At 60.1% G+C, this 26,195-nt stretch overlaps 1 protein-coding gene across 1 annotated transcript; it reads left to right on the top strand.

Annotated features, from left to right (window-relative positions):
- Positions 1–1,374: 1,374 nt before the first annotated feature.
- On the top strand, positions 1,375–26,143 carry QSOX2 (quiescin sulfhydryl oxidase 2). The gene is made up of 12 exons (XM_061434072.1): positions 1,375–1,723; positions 10,514–10,614; positions 12,021–12,069; positions 12,591–12,696; positions 12,831–12,921; positions 13,661–13,806; positions 14,992–15,126; positions 15,365–15,494; positions 17,685–17,807; positions 18,720–18,870; positions 21,957–22,145; positions 23,875–26,143. The coding sequence occupies exons 1-12, from the start codon at positions 1,390–1,392 to the stop codon at positions 24,417–24,419; spliced, it is 2,100 nt and encodes a 699-aa protein (XP_061290056.1). The 5' UTR covers positions 1,375–1,389; the 3' UTR covers positions 24,420–26,143.
- The last annotated feature ends 52 nt before the right edge of the window (positions 26,144–26,195 follow it).

Here is a 26,195-nt window from a genome sequence, read left to right as displayed (position 1 = left end):
AGTCCTCTGCCTGGGCTGCTTACCTCTCTTCTTACCTCTCACCCGCAGTCTCCCTCTCTGGGAGGACTTCCTGACCCCCTGTATACAGCAGCTCCACCCTACTCGACTGCTCTTTATAGCACTTATCTCCACCTCACAGGCTTGTTTGTTTTGGGTCTTTCTCCCGGCCAAGTGACACTTGGGCTTGGCTTTGTATCCAGGGCTTGGCATGTAGCAGAAGCCCAGCAAGTGTTAGTGAAGAATGAATGAGGAGGGGGCACACGTGTCTGCACCAGGGGGCTCTAGTTTGGATCCCCTTAACCAGGGTTTTCTAACCTTCGAAACATAAACAACAAAACCCTTTTCAGACAAAATCTTACACACCATCCCACAATGCAAAGAGCAGAGGGGTGACTGCTTGGCTATCAAGTAGCTTGTGTTCAAATCGTATCATTTGCGTATGTAACTGTCGATCCCCTGTGATAGCGAGGTGGCCTGGAACGTGGGAATCTGAACTTCCAGGCCCACAGAGGACGGATGCTGACTCATGTCCGTTCTGTGGTCCACTTCCTTTCTTTTCTGTTTTCGGTCACACAGTTCAGAGAAAATCTGATATGCACAAAACAATTAGGAATAGCAATAGAAAAAACAGGTCTCGCGTTAAATTAAGCAAACAAATCATAGGAAGCTTTCTTTCCTAGGTTTGCAGGGCAATCAGTCGTGAAGGTTCTCAAGTTTAGCTCTGTAACACATCCACGGGGTTTGTGCGGTAAGTTTTGCAAGTTTTCCAAGAGTCAAAAATCTCAGATTAAAAAAAACAAGGTCAGGGTTGCAGATCCTCCGAAGCCCCAGGTAGGGTTGCCAGATTTAACACAGGAAGCCCAGTAAAATGTGAATTTCAGTTGAACAGCGAAGCGTTTTTAGTCTAAATGAGTCTCATTAAATTTGCATTCCAGGTATGATACATATTTAGACTTAAAAACACCTCGCTGCTTATCTGAAATTCACATTTAACAGTGCTTCCTGTACCTTCATTTGCTACATCTGGCGACCCTAACCCGGAACGGGGTGGGGGGACGGGCGGTTTGAGAGGTGTCTTAGCAGCCCGTGAGGGTGGGGGCGGGGGCGCGAGGGGGGCGGAGCCTGTGTCTCGGAGGCGGACGTGAATGGGCGGAGCCTGGCCTCGATGGGCGGGGTCGAGGGCATGGCCATGGCGGGGCGGGGCAGAGCCTGGAGCTTGGGGTCCGAGGCCGAGGGGCGCCTGGAAGGCGGGGCCGAGACGCGCGGGGGCGGGACCCGGCCGCCAGGGATGGGGGCGGGGCGGGGCGCTGGAGGCGGAGCCCGGCGCGCGCGGCGCTCGTGACGGCGGTTGCCAGGGTGAAAGGTCAGGCGCGGCGCGGCACTCCCAACATGGCGGCGGCCAGGACGGCGGCGTCGGCAGCGCGCAGCCCGGGAGCTCCGGCGGCGGCGGCGGCGGCCCGAACCCGGCGCCCGCCCTCGGGGCGGCCCGCGAGGCTGCCCCCGCTGCTCGTGCTGCTGGCGGCGGCGGCAGGGCCGGGCGCGGGCGGCGCGGCGCGGCTGTACCGCGCGGGCGAGGACGCCGTGTGGGTGCTGGACAGCGGCAGCGTGCGCGGGGCCACCGCCAACAGCTCGGCCGCGTGGCTCGTGCAGTTCTACTCCTCGTGGTGCGGCCACTGCATCGGCTACGCGCCCACCTGGCGGGCCCTGGCCGCAGACGTGAGAGGTGAGGCGCGCCTGGCGCGGGGGCCCGACCGCGGTCTCTGGCCTGCCGCCTACGACCCCCGGATTCTCTCCTCAGGTCCCTATCCCCTGGCCCTCTGGAGGTGCTCCGCCTCGGCGGCCGCTGGCCTGCACCCTGGGTTCATCCCTCGTATGACGCCCCCCGCCCCAGTGGAGATCTGGGAAGTCGGCTGTCAAGTCAGGATGACAGGAACCCCTCTCCCGCCACCGCCCTCACTCAGCTGGGGACACAGAGGCCTTCCTCGTTTGTCCAGCCCTCCAGACCCTCTTGTTGAGTCTCTGAAAGCTTCAGCAACCACCTCCGCCCCAGGTCTTTATCCTAGCTGTGTCCTGACGTTCATCTCGTCCTCAGTAACTCCACCCGGCTGCCTGGAATCCCGGTTCTTTGAGGCTCCCGTTCCTGTCCCGGGCTGCTTTCCCTGTAGGTCGTTCTTCATTCTCCTTTGGTTTGGAGAGCTGAGCATATATGGTGGCTACTCAAAGAGGTCCAGCTGTGCTGGAGACTTCTCTGTGGAAGCAGAAAAAGACCTTCCCGCATTTCATTGGTTGGTTCCTTGTGCGTGGTCACGCAGCCTTGGACCAATCTGACACCCACCAGACTTCTGGTCACGTTCCCACACTTTATTGACGCTTGGCACTTTCTCATCCCGGTGCGAATTGCTAATCAGCCACTAAGTTCTTGGCGTGCTGTACATTGCACAGTTGTAGCCGTTTAAGGGTTTTGCAGCAGTCTTCCTACAAGCTGGCAGCGCTTCAGAAGAGAACACGAATTGCTCTGAAGTGGGGGCCTGTCCCCAACAAGAGCAGGGTTTGGCAGGACTTTGCTGAGGCTGAGCTGACCTCTAATTATATATTTCAGAGGGCAAGAGAGTAACAAATGGGCTCTTTTCCTGAACTGCAGTTTTACAGCCAACCCTGTTGGGATTTTCTCATATCTAGACAGATTCGTAAGGAAACTTAAAAAAAAAAGTCTAAATCGGGCTTTTGTATGTGATTGTGATTATCTTTAGCGGCTTCTCTTGCCTCAAGGTATTGGGACTTCTTGATTGTAAAGCGTCTGTTCTTTGATCTAGTGTTTTCTTGAGCCTTCGCCGCTGGTCAGAACTGAAGTCAGAGACTTCGTGAAATGGACGGTCTGCTCCATAATAGGTGTCCTTTAAGCCTTTGCTGTGCCATCAGGCAAGTACTTTTAATAATAAGAGGACTTGGCAGTTTTCTTTTGTCATTGGGAGGCAGCAACAGATACGGCAGTTTTCACGGCAGTTTTCACGCTCGTCGCTCTGGCAAGACGCTGTCATCACTTGTTCTGCACATTTTGATTTTTTTCAGCTTAGTGTGTGAAATACAGAAGTTGTCAGTAGGATTTGAATATTGCAAACCATTGCATGGTTCAGCCAGCATGTGAGGAGCCTTGGGCATTGTCCCTGCAACTCAGAAGGGAAGTTATTTTTGAAACAGAAACTATTGGTTGCTGAAAAAGTTCATTCAGGTTTCTCTGTATGTTCCCAGACACACTTTTTGGCCAATCTGGTAGTAAAATCTATTACCTAGTGATGTGATTAGCCTAACTGTTGGCTAAAGAAGATTATCTTAAGAGAGTTGGGGGTTTCCCAGGTGGCACTCGTGGTAAAGAACCTGCCTGCCAGTGCAGGAGGTGTAAGAAACGCTCAGTCCCTGGGTGGGGAAGATCCCCTGGAAGAGGGCATGACAGCCCAGTCCAGTATTCTTGCCTGGAGAATCCCTTGGACAGAGGAGCCTGGAGGGCAATGGTCCCTAGGGTCGCAGAGTCAGACACGACTGAAGCAACTTAGCACGCACGCCAAGTTGGGCGTTCTGCAAGTGAAGGCAGGAAGAGCAGGCCTGAGACAAAAGGAGATGTGACTGAGAGTGAAAAACAGCTGTGGCTCCAAAGACGGGGGGGAGGACGGGGGTCCTGAGAGCTGGACTGCCGGGGGCTCCCTGAGCACGAGCTCTGACTGGAGGCAGAGCCTGGGCACTGGGCAGTGTCCACGTCAGGTCCCCAGAGAGAGCTAACCTGGAGACCTTGTGGGCCCAGGCTGGGCAGGCGGAAGCAGAAGCTCTGGGCGTGAGGCCTGGCCTGTCAGCATAAGCCCCAGAGGTGGAGGATCCCTGTCTTGGGGCCACTGACCACGCCAGGCACCTGCAGGAGAGGGCCTGAGGCTCGAGGCGGTGCAGGGACCCCACCCCCCACCCCCCGCCATGGCTGTCTGCACTTAAGAACGCTCCGCTAGAGGAACCTGCTACTCGGATCCTGGGCTCCCGCCTGACTGACCCAGGGTCCTTCCCGTGCCTCGTCTCTGTGAAGTCCCTGAGGAGCGTGTTGAGAAGAACTGCCCACACCCTCGATGAGGAGGCTAGTGCAGCCCCTCCGCCCAGCGCCTTGCTTCTGCCAGGGGCCCTCCCGCAGGGGCGGGGGTGCCCAGCGCCCACACAGTCCAGTCTGCGCGCAGTCATTGCTCCACTCTCACGGCTTCAGGCCCAGTCAGCCTTTTGTGAACAGGGGGTTCAGTGAGCCCCTGGGGCACGCAGACCTTGGCCTGGGCCCGTCAGATGCCTCTTCCCTCCCCTCTTGAAATGCCCTGTCCAGCCCACTCAGCTACTCTACTCTCCACTGCCACTCTCGACAGCAGCATGGCTTCTAGAAGGTGGCTGCTTACAGTACAGCCCCGGCTCCCTGACTTGAGGTTGCTGGCTGGGGCTGGTCACTGAGCTGGAGGAGCGCCTGCTGCCCCCCGCCCCAGCGCCTCCTGAGTGGCCTCCTCCACTTGCTCAGAGTGGGCAGGGGTCTGCAGGGGGCCGGGGCTCCTCCCCTTGGCGGGCCCTCTCTGTACACAGCGTCGGGGCACCTTTGTTTTCCTAAAAGATTTGGATTGAACTTGAGCTCTTTGCTGACATTTTTAAGATTTTGAAAATAATTGTTTTTCCTTCTATGAAGGTGGCTTAACAAACAAAAGAGGTACTGTGGGTGCAGCCAAACGTCCTTCCAGCGTTTGTGTAGATCTGGCTTAGGCCTGTCACTTCTAAGTCCTTCACAAAACAAACCCTGCTGTGCCCCTGAAAATCCTCTTGCCCGGAGCTGTGATGTTAGCGCAGTCTCTGCGCCACCTCCTTTTGAGGTGAGAACTGAGACACCTGGTGGGGGTGGGCAGCTGCCACCTGGAGACACCTTCAAGACAGCCACGGAGACTTCCTCAAGGCCCGAAGCGCCCGTCGGGGCTGCCGGGTCCTGGGTGTCTGTCTCCCGTGTCTCCTCCGCTCCGTCTTGGGGGCACAGGGGAAGGTGTTCTGTCATTGGCCCCAGAATGGTTTTTTTTTAATACAAGATCGTTCTTTTTTTAATGTAATTTTGTTTGTTTATTTCTGGCTACCCTGCGTCTTTGTTGCTGTGCAGGCTTCCCTCTGGTCGCAGTGCTCGGGCTCCTGACTGCAGCGGCTTCTCTCGTTGCAGAGCACTGGCCCTCGAGCGCAGGCTCAGTAGTTGTGCACAGGCTGAGTTGCTCCATGGCCTGTGAGATCTTCCTGGATCAGGGGTCAAACCCATGTCTCCAAGCAGGCACATTCTTTACCACTGAGGCACCAGAGAAGCCCACCCCCAGAATTCTTGATGAGAGACTCAGACGAAAGCAGGACCTGGCAGGCAGCACCACCGCACAACACCCATGTGGCCACGCCGTCAAGTGGCAGGCCGTGGGTGCCAGGGCCCCACGGCACGTGCCTGGTGCATCCAGGGCTGGCCAGGCCCCCGCTTGCCTCCCACCCACCTCAGTCACCAGCTAGTCTGCTCGTTCACATGGCTGCAGGCTTCATGCACGTGAACTAGACCAGCTGATGGTCCCCACAGCCGCTCCCTGTCATCTGGGAGAAGCCGGGGGGCTGAAGGGGGCAGGGTGCTGATGGAGCAGGACCCCACCTGGACCCTGGAGAGGCAGGTGGGCGGGGGCATGTCCCCCCACGGGGGCTCCGCCGCACAGAGATTTGTCTGTGACACCCAGGCTTCACTGCAGCCGGACCCAGAAGGACGGCGCCGCCGCGTGCCCCTTGGGACACTGAGCAGAGGAGCCCTGCTGGCGAATGTTGCTGGCTTCACGGGCGGCCGGGGGACCCTGATCTCAGGGCGGTTCCCGCCCGCGGCCTGTGCTGCGCGCCCCCGCCCCAGCCCACAGAGCCGGCCAGCACTCCCACGTCTGCTGTTCACAGTGTGCGTGCCGCAAGGCCTGCGGGACCACAGACAGTGCTAGCTTAAGCACACCTGCGTGCAAACACAGCTGCGTGCAAGCACAGGGATGAGACAGCCCTGAGACAGTCGCGGCCCTCTGCCCCCGGAGGCTGACGCAGAGCGTGACTCCAGGCTGCTCTGGGGGCTGGTGGAGAAGGCGCGCTCCTTAGCACGAGGCTTCCTCTCTGCCCGGGCCTGTGCGTCCTGAACTTGGAGCTTGCCTGAAAGGCCCTTTGCTCTGCCTGGAGGGGCCTCACGGGGGCCAGAGCGCCCTCCAGCGGCGCCAGCGTGGGAGCCGGCGTGGCCGCCTCACCCTGATGGCCGGCCCTCCCTCCCAAGGGTGAGAGGACCAGGAGGCCGAAAGGAAGCGAGGGGCGGGGTTCTCTGAAACCCGAGGGGTTAATTAATCTGAACTGTAACCGTTTTCTTCAAGTGATGGATGCTTTACCATAAGTGTGACTTGTATAGACGTTCTATTAGAACTTGCCAAGTAATGGTGGGAAGTTTAATCCTGTGAGGATAAATAATATAGTTACTTGACAAAGAAACTTGAGATAAATTGTAAATTGTAGTTCTCTGTGTAGACATGCTTAGTTAAAAATAGATGGGCTTGTGAGCGGAAGTGAGGAGTGGCCCGGAGCTCACCGCTGCTCCCTGTGGAGGCCCCGCGCCCGGCTGGCAGCTGGGGCTGGCTGGCGCGGGCCTAGTCCTGAAAGCAGGCGATTTGCATTCAGTTGAGGGCGCTTCCCTCCTTTGTGTGTGGAGTCCCGACAGGTGGGAGAGGCAGGAGGAGGGGAGGGCACCAGCTGAATGAGCGCAGACCCTGAAGCTCACCCTTTGAAACGGTTTGCATTCTCCCTGATAAAACAGACCGGCTCCCTTTTGTGCTGCTGTGAAAGCCGCCCATCTGCCGGGATGCCTGTGGTGGCTGTTGGTGCCCCCGTCACTGAAATCTCCCTCATCTGCCTCCTTCCTGCGCTGCACAGGCGGCCTCTTTCAAAGGTGGTCAAGGACCACGTGAGGCGTCAGCAGGCCGGGCACCTGGCCCTGCCCCGGGCTGCCACCTGGATGGGGTGCACACGTGCGGACCCCAGAGTCCTTGGCCCAGCAGGAGCTGTCCTGTCCCCGCCAGCTTGCGGTGACCTGTGTGCGTCTCAGAACACTCTCTGCGTGCGTTCCCTGTCCGCGTGGACCCCGTCCTTCAGAGGGGAGGACAGACAAGGCGCAGGAGTGCCAGCGGTGTGAACAGCTGGACGTGGGGGCAGGTCCTAGGAAGGTGAGTGGGACGCTGGGGTTGGCGCCCGGCAGGGCCGCTGGGCGAGGGGCCCGCCACGTGGAGGGCCAGCAGGTGCCGTGTCCAGAGGGCCCAGCCCCGACGGCCACGCGAGCTGCCGTCGCGAGCTGCAGGAGTGGCTTCCAGCAGAGGCCCCTTGGCCTGGTCTCTCCGTGGAGTGTCCCCGGCTGCTCCCTGCAGGACTGAGGCCCAGAGACTCGCTGGCCAGTGGGGGTGCTTGTGGGGAGGGGAAGCACCCCGTCTCGCTTCGGTGGGGCGGGCGGGCTCTGAGGGGTGTGGGGGCGCTGGCTTTCTGGGACCGTCGGCTGTTGAGAAGCTGGTGTCAGCTTGTGAGCAGGAGGGACAGCCCTCCGGCTGGCTTGCGCCCTGGGGCCGATGACCGGGCCAGGCTGACCCCGAGCCGTCTGGGCTCCGGGGACGCGGCAGCCGGCCCTAACCTCACAGTCGCGCTGCCTTCCAGGGCACTGCCGTGACTGCCCCTGGCCGGTCACCGCCCGGGGGCTCGTTTTCTTCTCATCCTCCTGTTAGGACACATTTGAAACTTGAGCCGAGGTGGGGCTCGTGTCCTCTCAGTACCACACGGGCCTGCTCCCCAGGCTCCCCAAGCTGAGTCCCCAGGGCTGTGCCTGTGTTTGACTTTTGCTTCATGACCATTAGTTAAGGGCTCAGACCCAGGCTGCAGTGAACTCACAGACCTCACTCGGGAGCGACGCAGAGCGCTTCTGTGCAGCAGGAAAGGGAACCCAAGGGCTTCTTGCCCTCCAACGTCGGCCAGCTCTGTCCTGGAGGGCTAGTCCTGCTGGCCGTGGGCTCGGTCCTCTCTCACCCCAGCCGGGTCCATCAGTAAGCAGGTCAAAGGCGTGTGTGACTCCTCCTTCTGCAGTGATGAGTCATGCTCTTGGCTTTTTTAAAATTACACCCTGATGCTGACTTAGGAAGGACTCGGTGCAGGGAACCCTCACACTTGTAAATTTACGAAGTGTTTCATTTACTAGAGATGTCCCAGGAAAGATCAGTCCAGCGTAAGTTTTTCTTAAACACAGAGCGTTTCAGCGCAGTCGGACTGATGCTGGGGCCCTGCTGCTATTTCAGGGGACACCTCAACTTTTCACTGTTACCCTGGGAATAAGCAGGTGGTTAAAAACCTGGGGAAAGCCAAGGCCTTTCTTTTTGAAGCCACTGGCAGGTGTACCCTATTTTTAAGGGCAGGACCCACCTACTGGGTGCCTGGGATACTTGAAGGAGTTTGGGAGGCTGGAAAAGCAAAGCTGGTACCAGGCGTCGCCCATTTCTGCTGCTCTGCCCAGGGCATCTGTGGCCAGGACCCGGCGGTTCCCGAAGCCAGGCTGTCCCTCCCCTCCTCACCCCGGGAGGAGGGCTGGGCCTGGGGGTCGGTTGCATTTCAGGAGGGGTGCCTGGCTGGGGTGGCCTCGTGACCCTGAAGAGGAAGGCGGCTGAGCCCAGGCCAGTGGAGTGTCTGCCTGAGGGGTCTGTCCTGTGCTAGAGCGGCGCACGTCGTGGGGGGACTCCGGCTAGGGGGCTGGGGTGGGGGCCAGGCCCCCGGGGGCGGTTTGGAGGTCGTGTTCACCCCCGCGCAGGCCTGCAGGCCGAGCCCGGGACGGCGGGGCAAGCCCCTGGAGCCTGCAGTGCTCCTTTGCGGTCGGGGGCTGTTGAACCAGAGCCCGGGTGAAGCCAGTGCCCTCTGGAGTCAGGAGGGCCGCGCCCGGGCCTGGGGCCTCCTCTGCCTGGCAGCCAGTGCGCCTGGCAGCCCCGATGGGCGCTCTGTGGCCTTCTGCCCCGGAGTCCAGGGAGGCACAAGCAGAGCAGGCCGCGGGCCCCATGGTGCACAGACGTGGAGCACGCTCCCCACAAGCACCCTGAGGCTCCGTGTTCTACATTTCGTAAGTAGCGCATGCTTACTGAGAAAAGCCTGAAAAACAAGAACGTGGGGCCAAGTCCCACGAGAAAGCGGCACCGTCGTGAGCGGCTCTGAGTGTCTCCCGTCTCTCTCTGCCTGGGCCCGGCTCCGCGTGTGCGTGGTGTCAGCTCCTGGAGCCGTGTTCCGTCTCCTCTCTCTCTCGTCCTGGAACAGCCTTTTTTTTTTTTTTTTAAAGATGGAGCAAAAGCTTGTCATGGAAATTCTCAGTAAGCCTTGATTCCCTATGTTTGTGAGCTGGGAGGAGGTTGCAGAAGTGAGACGCTCTGGCGGGATGGACAGGCGCCGAGTGGAGAGGACGGGGCTCCCTGCTCACAGTCGGCCGCTGGGTGGGGCGCGGCGACCGGAGGCCGTGCGTCCTGTCCGCGTCTGCGCTCCGGCCTCACCGATGGGACGAGAGCATTGACTGTTCTTCCTTAGTTCCTTATAATTTGAGATTCCAGAAAGACGTGACCTGTGGTTCAGGAGGGCTCTGTGATTTCTTCCATCCTTTCAAACGCCTTCAGGATGAGCCGGCTTCACTGCGGCCGCTTAAGTGGAGCACTGTTCTGTCATCGGTCGTGAAAGGTGGAGCTGTGTGTCTTGTGTGTTTTTCACTTGATCTTTTGCTTTATGTTAATATCAGTACATACTTTTTACAGTTGCAGAAGAAGAAGGCACGTATTTGTAAGCATAAGTGTAACATTAGATGGAACAAAAGCAATCATGAGTTGCCGATGTATACAAGCCTTGGTGTCCGTGTAGTACTTAGGCTGGCCTCTCTCCTTCCTGGCCTGTCTTTACTGTAACTCTGAAGTCTTAGTCTTAAGCAGCACTCAGAGAAAACTCATTTGCCATGACTTGTAGCCAAGTGAGTGCTTTAGACTGGTGGTGTCTGTCAGAACTCACCACAGCTCAGGGACGGACAGTCACAGGTTCCCCCTCAGAAGTCACCTGACCGCAGGACGCGGTGAGCGGGGCTCGGCCCGGCCCGTCCCGTTGGGCTCGTCCTGCTCGGGCACTGCTCTGCTGCCCTGTGTGCACCCGACCGCCAGCCCTCCTGCTTCCCCTGCAGGCTGTCCCCAAGCCGGCCGAGGAGCCAGCGAAGGTTTGGGACTCTTACTGTCCCGGAGAAGGGAGCAGGTCTTCCAAAGAGAGACCCTCACCTGGGGGTGTTGGGGAGACCCTTCCTCTGAAGCTGGCGACTGAAGGTGACCCCCCGTCCTTGCCCTCGCCCGTGTGAGCTGCGCTTGGGGTCTCCAGGGCTCAGCTCCCCCGGTCCTCGCCAGGATGGGGCCCTTCTAACAGTCTCGCTCCTGCTTTTCAGACTGGGCGGCTGCCATCCGCGTCGCCGCCCTGGACTGTGCGGAGGAGAAGAACCAGGAGGTGTGCCGCGCCTACGACATCCACTTCTACCCCACCTTCCGGGTGAGCGCCGCGCCTCCGCCAGCCGCTCGCACGGCCTGGGGGCTTGGGGAGGGCGTCTCCCAGCTCAGGGGCTTCTGTGTGCAGGGGTCACCTCTCATTGCACCCCGTTGGACTGCAGGGTCACACTGGGACTGTGCACTTGCCTGCTCACACCCAGCGAGGCCTGCAGGCACGGGAGTGGCCGGCGCTGCCCTGAGAGCGCGTGCCCAAGTGAGGCGGGGCCCGCAGGTGCCTTGCCCGGGGGTGGGGGTCTGCTGCCTGCCAGCTGCGCCAGTAGCCGTGGCCGCCCTGCAGACCAGCCTGTCCCCATCTCTCCCGCTAGGGGGCGGCTGGAACCTGAGCAGTGCACCCAGCTCTGTGTGTGTGTGTGTGCCTGTGTGTGCGTGCACACGTGTGCCTGTGTGTGTGTGCGTGCACGAGCGCGTGCACGTGCCTGTGCGTGTGGTCCCTCGCCTCACTGAGCGCATCTGAGGAGGGAGGCCGTGCCTCTGGAGGTGGCCTCTGGGAAGCTTGGGGGCCCCCTTCCTCTCAGCCCTGAACCCGCGCCCTGTGTGCACAGCGCCAGCTGCTTCTCCCCGTCATGCTGACCTGGTGACCTCGTGTGTCCGTCTCTGCTGGGCCCTGCCCACCAAGGCGCCCTCCCCTGGAGCGCGGGTCCAGGCTTGGGTCCGCTCAGCGCCTTCCTATTGGGTTTGCCTGTTGTGTCTCGGCTTTCCCCACAGGGTGCTGTGCTGCGTATTCGGGCCCCCCCCTCAGCTAACAGGATGCTGCTGGGACCCCCACACGCTGGGTGTGGCTGGGGCCCAGCCTGGCGTGCAGTGCTGATGGGGGCCAGGGCGTGGCCTCTGTTCGGTCCTGGCCCATCTACCGCTGTCCCACCTGTGTTCTCCGGGCTGGTGTACAAGCCCCGTGTGTCTTCATCACGCCCCTTCGTCCAGCTGTGAGAGGGGGGTGTCGTCACCCCAGCCGTCACTTTCTCCATTGTCTTCACTGAGTCTTTGAGTGAAGAAGGTTTTTAATGTTCACGTACAATGCTTGTCCTCTGCCGGAAGACCCCTGTCACAGAGCCTGTCTTCCTCCCGGGAGTCTGTGCACTGGCGCACCACGAGCCTGTGGGGGCAGTGCCGGCCGCGGGGGTCCTGTCGGGGTCCCAGCCCTGTCGGGGCAGAACCCCTGTGTGCCCGGGTCTGGTTGGTACTGAGCAGCCCTCGTGAGTCTGGAAGAAACACTGCCTTGCACAGAGGCCCGTAGAAGCGTGGTTTCATCATCAGTCAGCGTGAAGTTCCTGGAGCAGTGAGAGTGACGCTCTCAGCCGTGATGGCCGTCTTGTTGCTTGAAGATGAGACGTTGCACAGGCGCCGGGCAGGGCTGCTCCTTACTTGTGTCTGTTGGTTTTTTCCCCTCAGTATTTTAAAGCGTTTACAAAGGACTTCACAACTGGAGAAAACTTTAAAGGTAAGGACACACACGTCGTCCTCCACTCTCCTAGACTCCTGCGTCCCTCACAGCGCGCCGAGGGCTGGGCGGGCCTGCCCTCCCCCGCTTCGGCAGGTTCGCCTTGAGGCTGTCGGTCCTTTCTTCCCCAGAAGGGTTAAACAGCCACAGTTTCAGCAAGAATGTTTGATTTTGGCAAATAGAGTGGTTAAATTTTTTTTAAGTAAACGTTTTTGAAAACAAAAGTTTGGAAAAGTGCACGCGTCACAAGGGCACCGCGGTGAAATTTTGTGAGTGACCCCCTGCCCCCCGCCCCGGAGCCCACAGGTGAGGTCGTTCGGCCTGCCTCTGAGCTTGCTGTGGATGGACGTGCCTGTGGCCTGGCTCCACGCCGGGGGCGCTGGAGCTCAGCAGTTCCCACGCTGGTCCTGTGAGGTGGTCTGCGCATGACTCCACCGTGTGTGCCTCGCGCCCTGGGGGCCCTGGGATGGGGTGGGCGCTCGGCAGGGCCGACTCACCTGTGACGGGGGTCCTCCCCACAGGGCCCGACCGAGAACTGCAGACAGTGAGGCGGACCATGATCAACTTCCTGCAGAACCACACAGACGGCAATCGGCCCCCCGCCTGCCCGTCCTTGGACCCCATCAGGTGTGTGCTTCTGTGGAAAAGGCAGCACGTTTCAAGTTGAATTTAATTTTGTAGAGTAGAGACGTGCATTGAGTGATGTGGGCGCTGGTATGCGATGGCCTTGAAGACACTAAAAGGCTCTGTCTTCTTAAAAGGCCCAGTGACGTTCTTTCACTCATCGACAAGCGAGGTGACCGGTACGTGGCTGTGCTGTTGGAAGATGACAGCTCCTACGTCGGACGCGAGGTACTGTCTGCGCCCCTCTCGTGTCGGCGCTGCGGTCAGACTCCGTGACAGTAGCGACTTCCGCCTCAGCTCTTGGAGTGTGTGTTCTGCACTCATTAATTCTCGGAATTGCCCATGTGTTATTCAGCAGACTCACTAGAGAAGGCTCGTTTACAGAGAAGACCGTTGGGACGGGGTGGGGGGCTGCCTCCCAGAGGAGACAGAAGCAACTCCCGCCTGCCGCCACCTCCCCTGGGGGGCCAGGTGGGCTCACGGCGGACGTGGTCCCCGGGACACACAGCGTCCCTGAGGGTGTCCTCTGTCCAGTAGGCGTTATGGTCCAGACTCTCTCTGCTGTATTCTGGACTCCCAACTTTGGCAAATCCAGTGCCCTTCAGCTGGCTGACCAGGAGGGGTGCTGTCAGCCTCCCAAAGCAAGCCCTGTGGGTGGAGGGGAGGCTGGGGCGTGGCCCCCACTTGCCTGGGGGTGACCGGCCCCGTCTGATGGGTGGGCTTTGGAGGGGGTGTGGGGAGCACAGCTCTGACCCCTCTCAGGGTCTGCACAGCTGCTGCTCTTCCTGCCCTTGCAGCCCCGGGGGCCTGAACGTGCAACACAACAGGGGTGTCAGTGGCGGTCGGCCTTAGGGAGCAGCTGAGCTGAGAGGCTGTTAGTTTCTGTAAGAAGGCACGCTCGTCAGCGTGGCGTTTCCTGCGGACCCCGCCACCCACCAAGAAGGTGACGTGCCGTCTCATCGCCCAGGTGATCTTGGACCTGATTCCATACGAGAGCATCGAGGTGAGGCGGGCGCTGGGTTCCGACACAGCCTTCCTGCAGAAGCTCGGCGTGCCCTCCCTTCCCTCCTGCTACCTGATCTACCCGAACGGGTCGCACGGACCAGTCACCGTGTAAGTAGCATCTGCTACCCTCCCGCACTGCGTGGGCACTCACTGGTCTGGGGGGACTCACCACCTGGTCTCCAGAATAGAAAGCGGGGGGACCGGCTCTGGCCCCACACGTGGCGGTCGCCTTGTGAGACCCACAGAAGCAGCAGGATGCCGCTGGCCTCTGCAGTGGGGCCCGTGCACCGTGAGACAGGCTCAGCTGGAAAGGAAGTGAGTTGAGTCGAGGCTGGGAGGGCATAATGGGTGAGAGGGGTGCCTCCTGGAACTTGAGCTGCCTGCCAGGCCCCAGCCACAGCCAGTGGCCAGGGCCAGCCCCACCTGCGTCCACGGAGCTCTTGGTGAGTCACCATGTGGACAGCGCCTCCCCCGCCCCAAGACGTTCACTGGGGCACTGAGGGCACCCTATTCAGGAGCCTCAGGCATGTGTGGTTCCTGGGCTGTCTGGTATTTTCTAAAAAACAATGGAATTCAGGGTAAGCAAAGAGGTCTCTGGGGCTCGCAGAGCTGGGCACCCAGCTCAGCAGACCTCCCCTGAATACACCCCTGAATACACTGCCATCTCACTTCAAGGAAAAACACTTGTTTTACATTGAAAGTGTCTCTGTAACCTCAGAATGAAAAGACGATGGTTTTAGCGATAGCTGCTATACCTTTCCTTTGGGAATGAAAACAGGCTCTGGACCCTTCGGGTGACCCCTGAGCCACCTCGGGAGGGTGGAGTCCCACAGCAGATGGGTTGCACCGCTGTGCTTGGGAGCCCCTCGCTGCCGGACCCCAGACGCCCCGAGTGGAGCTGGCAGCCTGCAGGCAGAGGGTCTGAGGTCAAAAACCACAGGTTTGGACAAAACTGATCCTGGCAGGTGCTCATACCAACTGTCCGGGCCATCCTAACCTCCCCAGCAAACAGGAGTGAAGCCTAGTGCTTTCACACCTGTAGGTCGGTGCTGTTTCTGGATTTGTCTTATGTTCCCAGGTTGGGGGCAGCTCCCTCAGGCCCGGGCTTTGTCACCATTCTGCCCGCCCCCTGCCTCAAATATCTGCAGTAAATGCTCAGAGAATGACTGGTCTGAGTGGACCACATCACCCTCGAGGGGCAGGGGGCTGCTCTGATCCTCTTGCCCTGAGACACCTCCCGATGGGCCAGGCCCTGGAGCCGGCTTGAGCCTGCGCCTGCCCCCCCTCTTGCAGTGGGAAGCCCCTCCGGTCGTTTTTCTCCTCTTACCTGAGGTCACTGCCGGGAGTGAGGAAGAAACCAGGTTCCCTTCCTGGGAGACCCAGCAGAGAGGAGAGCTCGGAAGCCGTGGTCTGGAGGGACTTTGACAGGCGAGTGTTCTTCCACAGGAAGCTGCGGGAGCGGCCGTGGGTAGGAGTTCGGGCCCAGGGTTCCTCTGGGTGGCTCGTTCAGAAGCCCACTGCCCGCCTGCTGGCCTCTTGGGGATTCTCCCTATTGTCTGCTGGTGGGGTGTCCTGGGGGCGTCCCTCTGGGTGGGGTTGGGCTCAGGAACGGGGGGTTTCTAGAGAGAGGGGTGGGTTCCCCTGACCTGGCAGTGCTCGCTCCCAGGTCAAAGCTGTACACGGCCGACCTGGAGTCAGGGCTGCACCACCTCCTGAGAGTGGAGCTCGCAGCACACAGGTCCCTGGCCGGCGTCGAGCTGAAGACGCTCAAGGACTTCATCACTGTCCTGGCCAAGGTGCGTGGGCGTCTGACTTGGGGCAGGGCCCCTGGCCACAGGGAGCGGGTGTGCCTGGGGACGCACGTGGCAGGGACAAGAGTCCTGCTCAGGTGGAGTCCCTGTGTAGGGTGCTGGAGACGAGCGCTGGGTGGGGGCGTGTGGAGCAGAGAGGAGGGGATTGTGCGGGAGTGTGGCTCGGTGTGTTCTAAAGGGCTCAGTGGTGTAAAGGGCTTGGTGTGGTCTGAAGGGCTTGGTGGTCTAAAGGGCTCAGTGTGGTCTGAAGGGGGCCAAGCCAGGCCAGATGTGAGTGGGCGGCAGGCAGCAGGATGAGAAGGGAGCACGAGGGGAGCAGGGTGTGGGCGGGAGGCCTGTGTGTCTGGGGGTCGGTGGAGATGGAGGGTGGCGGTTTTACAGGGAGGAGACGCCTGTGGCCAGTGCATTGGGTGGGCCCTGGGGGTGGGCCAGGTTGGCATGCCCACCTTTAGTAGTAGGTGGGGCAGGGGTGGCTTTGTGCTTGCTCGGGTCTAGAAGTGAGGAGCTGTCGGGCGGCATCCATTTCCTGCTGAGAACTCTGAGCTCCCGAGCTAAGAGTCCGGGCCCGCGGTCTGTGGGCAGAGGTTCAGGCAGTCGGGTGTCCCTGCCCCCTAGGGCGAATCTGCACCCTGTTCTGCTGGCCCGGCAGCCCTGCTGTGGCCCTCTGCTCTCCGACCTCAGAGAGAGCCCAGGCCCTTGGGTCGCGCCCACCTGTTGGTCACCTTTGATCCTGCACTGCCTCGGGAGGAATCTGCTTCCAGAGGCCACTCTCTATAGCCTCTGATGTGATCTGACAAGATCTGAGATACTGTTTATTATTGCCTGAGAGATAAGGAGACTTAGTTTGAAATGATTCCTGTTGCCAAGTGTGCAGCCCAACACATGCATGCACACACGCTCAGTTGCATCCAGCTCTGCGACCCCATGAACCGCAGCCCGCCAGGGCCCTCTGCCCACGGGATTCTCCAGGCAAGATACTGGAGTGGGTTGCCATTTCCTCCTCCAGGGGATCTTCCCCACCCAGGGATCAGACTCGTGTCTCTTGCGTCTCCTGCATTGGCAGGTGGATTCTTTAGCAGTGGCGCCACCTGGGAAGCCCTGCTGACACAGTAGCTCCTAAGCGATAATTTGGCTGGTCAGAGTTTACTTAGTAAGGTCGTTTAAAAAAGTAAAGAGCTAGAACTTATGTTTAAGGGAATAGAAAGCTACATGGTGTGTTGCAAATGAATAAATGGAGACTGTCGAGACGGTTCTCCCCCCACGATGACCTCAGAGGTCAGAGCTCTCGCGCCGTTCTCGTTCCTTTGAGAAAGTGCCCCCCTGGCTGCCCAGCTATTAGCGTGTCAAGATGGGGGTCTCGCTCTGCACATGAGTTCTTTGTCCTCGTCTTTTCTGGTGTCAGGCTGGAGGGCACGCATGGCCTATAAGATTAGCATAGCTTATTCTTAACAACTTTCTGAAGTTTACTTAAACTTGAAATGCTGGTCAGTTGATACTGATGCTCTATAACCGATGGAGGAAAAACCCAGACTTGGCAGAGTTGAAGACGGGGCGTTTTTGGTCCCAACGCTGTCGTTAGGGCAGCGTCGGCCCTTAATTTGCACGTGTAATTGGCAGCATCTGAGCGAAGGTCCTCACAGGACAGCTGCGGGCTCCTTGCTCGAGGCCTCCCTGGCGCCGTGGTGCCGCCAGCATGGCCTGAGTGTCCATGTGCAGCTGAGCAGCGGGTGGCACTTGTTTGCACGGAAGCCTCGAGTGTGCGTACCTCTCCAGTCCAAGGGCAGAGCCGGTGGGGGGTGGGGGGCTGCTGGTGGTGGCAGGGAGTGAGGGGAGCAGCGGATGGGTGTAAGTTACGCTGAGGCACGCGGACTGAGCGAGTCGGCAGTGATTTCGGAGAGGCCCCCCGAGCCCTTGGCAGCGTGACGAATGAGGTCCTGGGTGGCCGTGGGCCTGTCGTCAGGTGTGAGGGCAATGGTGGGGCTGGAGGAAGGGAGGTGCAGCCCCCAGGCTGCCTCGTCTGTGTTCTGGAGAGACTCCCACCTGGTTCTCGGGCAGCCGGTGGGTCAGGTTGGGGCAGGCCAGGTCGGGGCAGGCCTGGTCTCGGCCCCTGGGAGGCCATGCCTGCCGTGGGGCGTGCTCTCTGAACAGTCCCTGAGCGTGGTCCTTCCTGCCCAGCTCTTCCCCGGACGACCGCCGGTCAGGAAGCTGCTGGAGATGCTGCAGGAGTGGCTGGCCAGCCTTCCGCTGGACAGGATCCCCTACGATGCCGTGCTTGACCTGGTCAACAACAAGATGCGGGTGAGGTGGCCCCTTTGCAGAGGGAAGTCTGCCCGGGGGCCCCTCGCCGCCCCCGTGTCCCTGGTCTGCAGTCCTGGTTTCCATGACGACCTCCCGTTGCTCCCCAGGCCAGGGTCTGGATCAGCTGACTGAGACGATGAGGGGTTTCCGCAGGGAGGCAGCGCTAGGGTTTCTCTTTCAATTTTTAGTAAATTCATCTAGATCTCACACCTGGAAAAGGAGTAAATAAAGACAACATGTCCGGCAGGGATGCCCTGGTTGAGCTGCCTGGCCGCTGCAGCCGCAGGCCCAGGGTGTGGGCTCCCTGGGGTCTGCTCTGGCCGCCTGACAGGTGCCAGTGTCTGGCCTGGCCTCCCCTCCACGGGCCCCAGGCCGAGTGACCGGAAGGTGGCTGAGAGCAGGAGCATGGCCCCGGGGCCAGGCCTGTGTGTCGCCTGCAGGGCCTGAGGGGCCGTTTGCAGCCTGCACTCATGGGCTGTTACAGGCTCAGGCCCATCAGCTCGCTGCTCGTTAAGTGAAGATCCTGTTTGTTCTGGCTGAGAATTGTCTGACAATTGAATTCCTTTATTATCATTATTAGTCTTCTGTAAATCTCATTACAACTAATTCTAACCTGAAACAATGGCGGGCGTCCTGCATGCTCCCTCTTGCTGGTTCATCACGGCCCAGGTGGATGCTTTCCTTCTCCCAAAGATGAAACAGTGGGCCACGGCTCCAGGTTCTGAGAAGTCAGTAAAATAGAGACTTTTTTCTCCGGTTTGTTCCTGGATTTAACCGTACTCGTAGTTGATAAAGTTTTCAGACAGATACTCCCTGTGTAACCACCATGCAGTTGAGACAGGACAGTCACCAGCAATTGTTAATTTTAACAATTCAGTATCTCTCCTTCTCTCCACACCCCTCTCTGCCCAGATTTCTGGGATATTTCTCACTAATCACATAAAGTGGGTTGGATGTCAAGGAAGCCGACCGGAGCTGAGGGGCTACTCGTGTTCTCTCTGGAAACTGTTCCACACTCTGACTGTTGGAGCCGGGACCCACCCAAAGGCCCTGGATGGCACAGGTGAGCAGCCCCCCTGCCCTGGGTCACCTGCATGGGCACCATGCTGCCTGCAGAGGGTGCTGGGCCCTCGGGTGCCCGGGTCTGTGCCGAGGAGGACGGAGGCGTGTGTCTTTTCAGGAGCCCTGCTCAGCCCCTGCCCCAGCGCGGGAGGCACCCACATGCGGCCCGTCCATCTGCCCTGGAGGCTGGGGCCTGGCTGACCCATGGGCTGTGCGTCTCGGGGCTGGGCGTGTGCTGGCCAGGAACGCCTCTCGGTGTCGGCGCCTCTTTTTTTTTTTTTTTGGGCTTTAAGGAGTGTGAGACCCGTTTGGGGAGGTGTGTGGTGTCTTATTTATAACAGGTCGCCTGGAGCAGTGCGCACTTCGTACACACAGCGTCTGTGGGCAGGCGCTCCGGTGTGCCCTGGCCAGGGTCTTCCGTCTCAGGGCAGGGTACCAGCCAGGGCTGGGGTCTCCTCTCAGGGCTGGCGGGGGATGATGGAGGGCTGGATGCCCTCCCCAGGCTCGCGCCCTGCGTGGGTGGCGGCTGTCCCTCGCCGTGCAGCCTGCCCACGGGCAGTGGCTGTCCCGGAGCCCTTGGGGGCCTGTCTGTCACCTCCGCTGTGTTGGTTCATTAGAAGGAAGCTCCCAGGCCCACGAGGGGCAGGGGTGACTCAGACAGGGCGGCAGGAGGTGGGGCCGCGCTGCGCCCTCGGGTCACTAACAGCGTGCTGGGCCTCTGGATCCTCTCTGGACCGTGTGGTGTGTGTGCCACAGTTGGCGCAGGGCCCTGGCAGCCTTGGGGTGTCTGCTTATCTTGTGGTTTCGTTCTTTAATCATCACTGACGTCTGTATTGAGTCAGAGTGGAGTCCTTGGATCCACATGGTCAATATTCTTTCCAGTAAGATTGTAAAATTATTTTAGAGTTCCCCTTTGCTGTGTAACAGACAGACCCCAAATGCTATGGCTTGAGCCCAGCACCAGGTTTTTGCTCCAGGTTCCGGGCCTCAGATCTTGGGACAGGTCACCTGTGGGCCTGCTGAGCGGGTGGGAGCTGAGTGCTCTAGACTCGGAAGCTGGGGCCCCGGGCAGTACAGCTCCCCTGGGGGCCAAGGAGGGGCTTCAGGGCCTGGGTGTCACTTCCGCCACAGCCTGTGGTTCAGACACCCCCGGCCCGGGCTGGGGGGACATGGCCCACCTGTCGGGCACAGCAAGGGGGCCCACGACCTCTTAAGGCATCCCTGCCCCTCCTCACTTCCAGGGGGCGTTGGACGTCTACGCCCCGGGGCTGGGGGTGGGGAGGTGCTTTAAACCATGGCTTCTCTTGAGAATCACACAGAAGAACGTGTTGGGTGCGTTCAGGAGGAACCTGGGGCTCCAAACAGCAGGTGAGCTCAGAGGCTTAGTGCTGCGGGCGGGCGCTGGCCAGGGCCCTGGAGCCTCCGCTGCCCGGACCTCGTGCTGACGGGGGACACTCCGCAGAGGACACGGAGGTGGTGACCAAGAGGGAGGCCAGCAGCCAGGACGCTCTGCAAAAACACCGCGGGGCCGCTGCCCATGGCCTGTGGGCGGCCAGGGACAGGCGCACAGCCCGAGAGACCTCGGGCATCTGTCCCCTCGGTCGGTGTAAATGGAAGCAATATCCGAGGAGTCTGTCTCCCGCCGAAAGAATTGGGTCAGACTGAGACCCGGATTATGTCTTGGAAGGTTTTTCCTCTCCTTATTGCACGCTTAAACCCCATCGACTAAAAAGCCTGCCGCGCCTCTAATCCGCCCCAGGTAGGGTTTATGGTTCTTGTCCACTTTAAAGATTAGGGCGGCCCGAGTGTGCAGAGGTTTGGTGGGGACGAGGCGGGGAGGATTACCCGCCAGGCACGGCAGATGTCGGCCCAGGGCTCACGGCTGGGAGTGCAGCCCGGCCACAGTGAGTCCTCAGCCCGCGCGGGTGGCCTCGCGCTGGGCGCCCCCGCTGCCCACAGGAACACGGCGCCAGGCGGTGGCCACGTGCTGCTTGGGGCCTTCTCTGAGGGACGCACAGGACCTGCCAGGCTGATGCCCCTGGGGCCTCTCCTGGCAGGCTGGCTCCCCGGCTCCTGCCGGCCGTGGGGAGAGAGGGCTCCTGAAGGCCTGCTCTTAAGACGATTCAGTCTCCGTAACTGCATCTCCCCACCCCCCGTTATTTTGCTGCCTTTCTTCTAATGCTGACGTCTAATCTGTTTTAATCTCACGGTCTCTTGTGTGCACTCAATCCCCCGCGTTAGTTGTCTGGACAGGACTCTGGTCCCGCCCTGCGGCCACTGCCCGGGGCTCCTTGGGCTCGTCCGTTCAGCACGGTGCGTGCTGCACCCTGATGTTGTGGGGTTGTTTTCTTCAGATGGGCTGCCCCCATCCCCAGGGCCTTTACGCAGGCACCGGGTCCCATTAGGGTCTGTTGACACATGGGCGAACGCCGTCTGTGCGGCTGGTAGATAAGAGGGTTTCCTCACACCGAGAGGCTCGGGCTGTTTGAATGAGGGCAGGCCTACACTGGCCTGCTGCCTGGAGACCCGCTGCCTGGAGCCCGGCCGCTGCTGACCCATCCGGGAAAGACTGGCCACAAAGACCGGGGCTGAAGTCACGCCTGGAGGCACTTCTGAGGCCGTGTCCACACTCGGGCTTGCATCTAGCAAGGATTTCAAAGCAAAACAAACGAGATTTTGAATGAGTAGCCGCCCCGGCGCAGGCCCAGCCTTGGGGGCTGCTTGTAGGGCAGGAGGGATGGCACACGGGACATAGACCCTGGCCTCTGGGCTGGTCTTGGGGCTGGGGGTCCTGGTGGACGTGGCTGCTCCAGGCTTCTGGCTTGTTCCCTGGGGACCAGCATGGGCCTTGGAGCAGGTCCAGCAGCTGGACACAGGCGGCCGCCTGCCCATGGGGTGTGCACGTTTGGTGCAGTGTCAAGAGGGTGAGCAGCAGTGTCTGGTGGCCATGGACACCTGGGAAGGAGCCGGTTTCTCCCTGGGGGCTGGCCCGCGGCCCGCGTCAGGCACTCACTCGTCCCGGCTCCCCTGACAGCTCTGCTGACCCTGAGGTGCTGGCCACCGTCGGGTGCCTTGGTCCCTCCACAGGTCTCGAGGACGACCCGCAGGCTGTGCTGCAGACCATCAGGAGGTATGTCCACGTCTTCTTCGGGTGTAAGGAATGCGGCGAGCATTTTGAGGAAATGGCTAAAGAATCAATAGATTCCGTGAAAACCCCGGACCAAGCGATTCTCTGGCTTTGGAAGAAGCATAACCTGGTCAACAGCCGCTTGGCAGGTGAGCAGAAGCCACTGGGTGGCCCAGCCTGCGCGGGGCCTGGTGTGGGCGGCGGGGGCTGCCTGCCCGTGGGGCCACGGCCGGGCCGTCTGTGGAATCAGGTGTCAGTCTCCTAGTGACCTTGCCAGCGGCTGGCAGGCCACAGCCGTCCCCAGCTCCCGTCCCCAGCTCCTGTCCCCAGCTCCTGTCCCCGGCTTCCCAGACGCTCTAGCGCTGCAGGGCTCCCAGCTGTGTGGACGTGGACGTGCCCTTGCCCTGGGGAGCCCACTAGGCCCCCAGTAAACGCAATGGTGGGAGACTGGGAATACAGTTCATTGTCAACAAGGGATTTTAGTGTCATTAAAATCTGCCCTCAGATCTTAGACCAAACTCCTCAGAGTGGTTTTGTTTGAAGAAAAACTGGGGCGCACATATTTTCTCAGAGTTAAGTAACTCAAACTGTTCCTAAATCACTGGCAGATTAAAATTAGGCTTAAATGTAATCCGCCGAGAAATAAGTCTTAATAGAGATGAATAGAAAATGCCACTCAACTGTTGGTTTTTATTTAATCCACTGTATTATAAAAACATATTACAACTAAAGCACTAAAGAAAATTGGTTTTTCTGGACGTGGGGCTGAGGGGCTGCGGGTCCGGTCACGTGGGAGTCATGCCTCGCCCACGGCTGTAGGTGGAGGCCCTTCCGCCATGGCCCTGGTTCTGACAGCTCCACGTCCAGGGCGTCAGGGCCCTCCTGCCCCGGCTGTCCCCGCCCCCCGCCCTCACAGGGGCCTCGTGGTGACCCCGTCGTGGCAGCGCTCAGCCCTGGCGCAGTCGGCGAGGCCCCAGCCAAGCTGCCCTGAGCAGGCTCAGTGTGTCGTGTGCAGTGCTGTGTGAAGGCGGCCTGAGATGGGGTCACTCCTGTGACTCCGTGTGTCCCCCAGCGCCTCCGTCCCGCCTCTGGGGTGAGGTCTGTGTGGTTCTGTGGAACACGCTCTAGCAGCCCCTCTCTGCCTCGGGGGGTGTGTTTCCAGACCCCAAAGGGGAGCGCCCGGGCCGTGAGGTCCTCATGGCCCTGTGGCTGCTGCCCAGCGCAGCCTGTCCTGAGCACCCCACTAACGAAGTGGCTCCTTGACGTGTGTGTCCAGAAGGACTGGGTGGCAAGGCGTGCCCGGTCAGGTCAGGGAATCCTGGGAGTCCCTGGGGCATACTTGCTGCCCCCTGGGCCTGTGGGAGCCCCGGGGTCCAGGGCCGCCACTGCACTGCGAGTGAAAGGGAAGCGGAGGCTCCTAAGTGCAGCTGTGCGTGCGGGGCCGCCCGGCTCTGCCTCCAGGTCTCGCCCCCAAACAATGGCTGACGGCCCAGGCCGTGCTCTGCCCGCGTGTGTGCTGAACAAGGGAGCGAGTGAGCCAGAGGGAAGGTGTAGGAGAGGGTCCTCTTGGAGGTCTTTGAACCCATGGGGCACCTTAGGGAAGGGAGGACCGCACCTCGGCACAGGCCAAGGTCAAGGGCGCTGAGCCGGGCACTCGCCCAGCCCCTTCTGGGTGTTTGGGGCAGGGTCTGGCTAGGGGAGTGGCAGTGCCCACGTGAGGACACTTCCTGTGCTGCAAGTGCTTCAGGGAAGTGGGCGGCTGTGCAGGGTAGGGTGGGAGGGACAGGGTGGTGGGCGAAGGGGGAGGCGGGCAAGGCCCCCAGGGTGCGGGACAGGCGGCCGGAAGATCTCTTCACCGCGGCCCTCCTCCTCCTCCAGGGCATCCGAGTGAGGACCCCAAGTTCCCAAAGGTGCCGTGGCCCAGCCCAGACCTCTGCCCAGCCTGCCACGAGGAGATCAAGGGCCTGGGGACCTGGAACGAGGGCCAGGTGCTGCTTTTCCTGAAGCAGCACTACGGCAGGGACAACCTCGTGGACACGCACTCCGCGGACCTGGGGGGCCCCGGCGAAGGCGCCCCGGCCCCGGGCGAGAAGCAGGAGGGCAGCCAGGCTCCCCCGGAGCAGCCCCCCGCAGACCACGGTGCCGAGAGCCTGCGTCCGCCCAGCCTGCTGCCCCCCCGGGCTCGCCTGTCTGAGAGGTCGCAGCCAGGCCTGGACCTGCTGCTCGGGAGCCGGGCGGGGGGCGAGGGCCGCCGGGGCGCCGAGGCAGCCGCGGCCTTCCTGGGCATGGGCTTCTCCAGCCTGGACATGAGCCTCTGCGTGGTGCTCTACGTGGCCTCGTCCCTCTTCCTCATGGTCATGTACTTCTTCTTCCGCGTGCGCTCCAAGCGGTGGAAAGTCAAGCACCGCCATCCTTCCGTGTAGGACGTGGCGAGACTGCGGAGCCGCCTCCAGCGGGGCTGCCGCTGTGCTCTTCAGATCAGGGACGTTGTCCACACTCCGGACCTGGCGGCCCCTCGAGGGGTCCTTCCGCTCCCCGCCTGCGTGGCCCAGATGTGTCCCCTACAGATCCTAGAGCAAAAAGACTTCACTCTTCCAGGTCTGAAAACGGAAGTGGGTGGCCAAGCCCCGGAACAGGACTTTGCACCCGCTTTCACCTCAAGTTCCTTGACTGCAGGGCCTCGCTCTGGGAGTCGGGGAGAAAAGCCCACACCCTCCCCCCGCCGCCCTCTGTGGCTCCGTGGAGCCGGGCTCAGCGATTCCCTGCGTTTGCGCCTCTCAGATGCTGGTGGTCTCTGGGGCGCCAAGGCCGCTCAGGACCAGGGAAGGGAAGCCCCGAGTGGGGGGGTTGTGGAGGGGAGGCGGGCCCTTCGGGGGCGCTGTCTTTGTTGGCCAGCCTGGTGACACGAGGCTGTAAGGGGGTCCTAGTCTGTCCACCACGCGGACCCAGAGCGCTGAGCCCCACTGTGGCAGGGGGTGCTCTCTGGGGCCTCCGGAGGCACCCTCATCCTGTGCGGTCATCCCCTGGCACATACAAGTCCCCGCGAGAGCCCTGCTGTCAGTGGGAGGGAGATGGTGGCCCGCGGCGGGGCAGACTGTGGTCTTGGCCAAGCTTCATTTTCTGGAGCTGTTTCACCACAGGCTCCCAGGCTTTGATGATTTAATTGTCTAATATTGAATGGTTTTAACACATTATTAAAAGCCAAAAAGCTTAGAAGTAAATTTGCCTCTGAAAATGTAAACTAAACAGAAATGACCACGGCAGGGAGCATTCCCTTTGAGTGTGAGTGGGTGTGTGTGTGTGACACTGGTGGGTGTCACAGTGTCTCCCACCACGCCTGTTCTGCGCTCCGGTTCCTGTGTTTAGTGAGCACCCTGACCGTTTGACAGTTTGGGGAAGAGGGGTGGCCGACTCCTCGGACAACTGCCTTCAGCTCTGTGGTCCCCTTCAGTGCGAGGTGTGACCCGAGGCCTCTGGGCAGGGAACGCTCCACTTCTCTGCCGAGAGCTTTCTTCTGTTGGACACTTTTTAATCCCTGGAAGCCTTTGTGTTTTAAAAGCCACGGGCTTGTCTTAGTGGCTGAGCTGTGTGCCTGGGTTACTGAAGACACCTGTTGTTTCTTTTCAACTTGAAAACTGGGCCAGTGTACACACAGCCCAAAGGAATATGCTCAGAACCATTAATTAAACTGCCTTTGGTTTGCGCCAAATGTCGTTTTCTCCCCTAAGTACATTTTCCCAACAGCAAGAGCTGGGACGGTGCTGTGGGTGGGCGGTCTTGTGTACCTGACAGAACCCAGTGACGGGCGACATCGGCGTTCAGGGTTCCTGACAATATTCCAGGTTGAGGGGCGGCAGGTCAGGGTGGCCGCAGCACTGTGTCCCGTCGCTGCTCAGAGCTGGACGCTCCCTTAAGGCAAGGGTTAAGTTCCATTTTCTAAAGTTGTAAGTATTGAGACTAATAAATATGATAGTTGAATAATTTAAATGTATATTTATTTTTAATGGAAGGATTTGGATTAAAAAGAAGCTAATTGACGTGGAAATGTCACTGAAATTTCTTACCTGCAAGAAAAATAAACATTTTGTATTTAAGTAAACTCTAATGTGCACATTTTAAAAATAAAGAAATCCGATATTTGAAAAAATTGTAATTGTTTTGAGGTAAAACTAGCTCTACCAGTGATGGGGTGTCTGGCA

This window comes from Bos javanicus, chromosome 11 (genome assembly GCF_032452875.1).
Source record: "Bos javanicus breed banteng chromosome 11, ARS-OSU_banteng_1.0, whole genome shotgun sequence".
Taxonomy (NCBI): domain Eukaryota; kingdom Metazoa; phylum Chordata; class Mammalia; order Artiodactyla; family Bovidae; genus Bos; species Bos javanicus.
The sequence above is the reverse complement of the archived record's forward strand: the minus strand, read 5'-3'. Positions and strand labels throughout refer to the sequence as shown.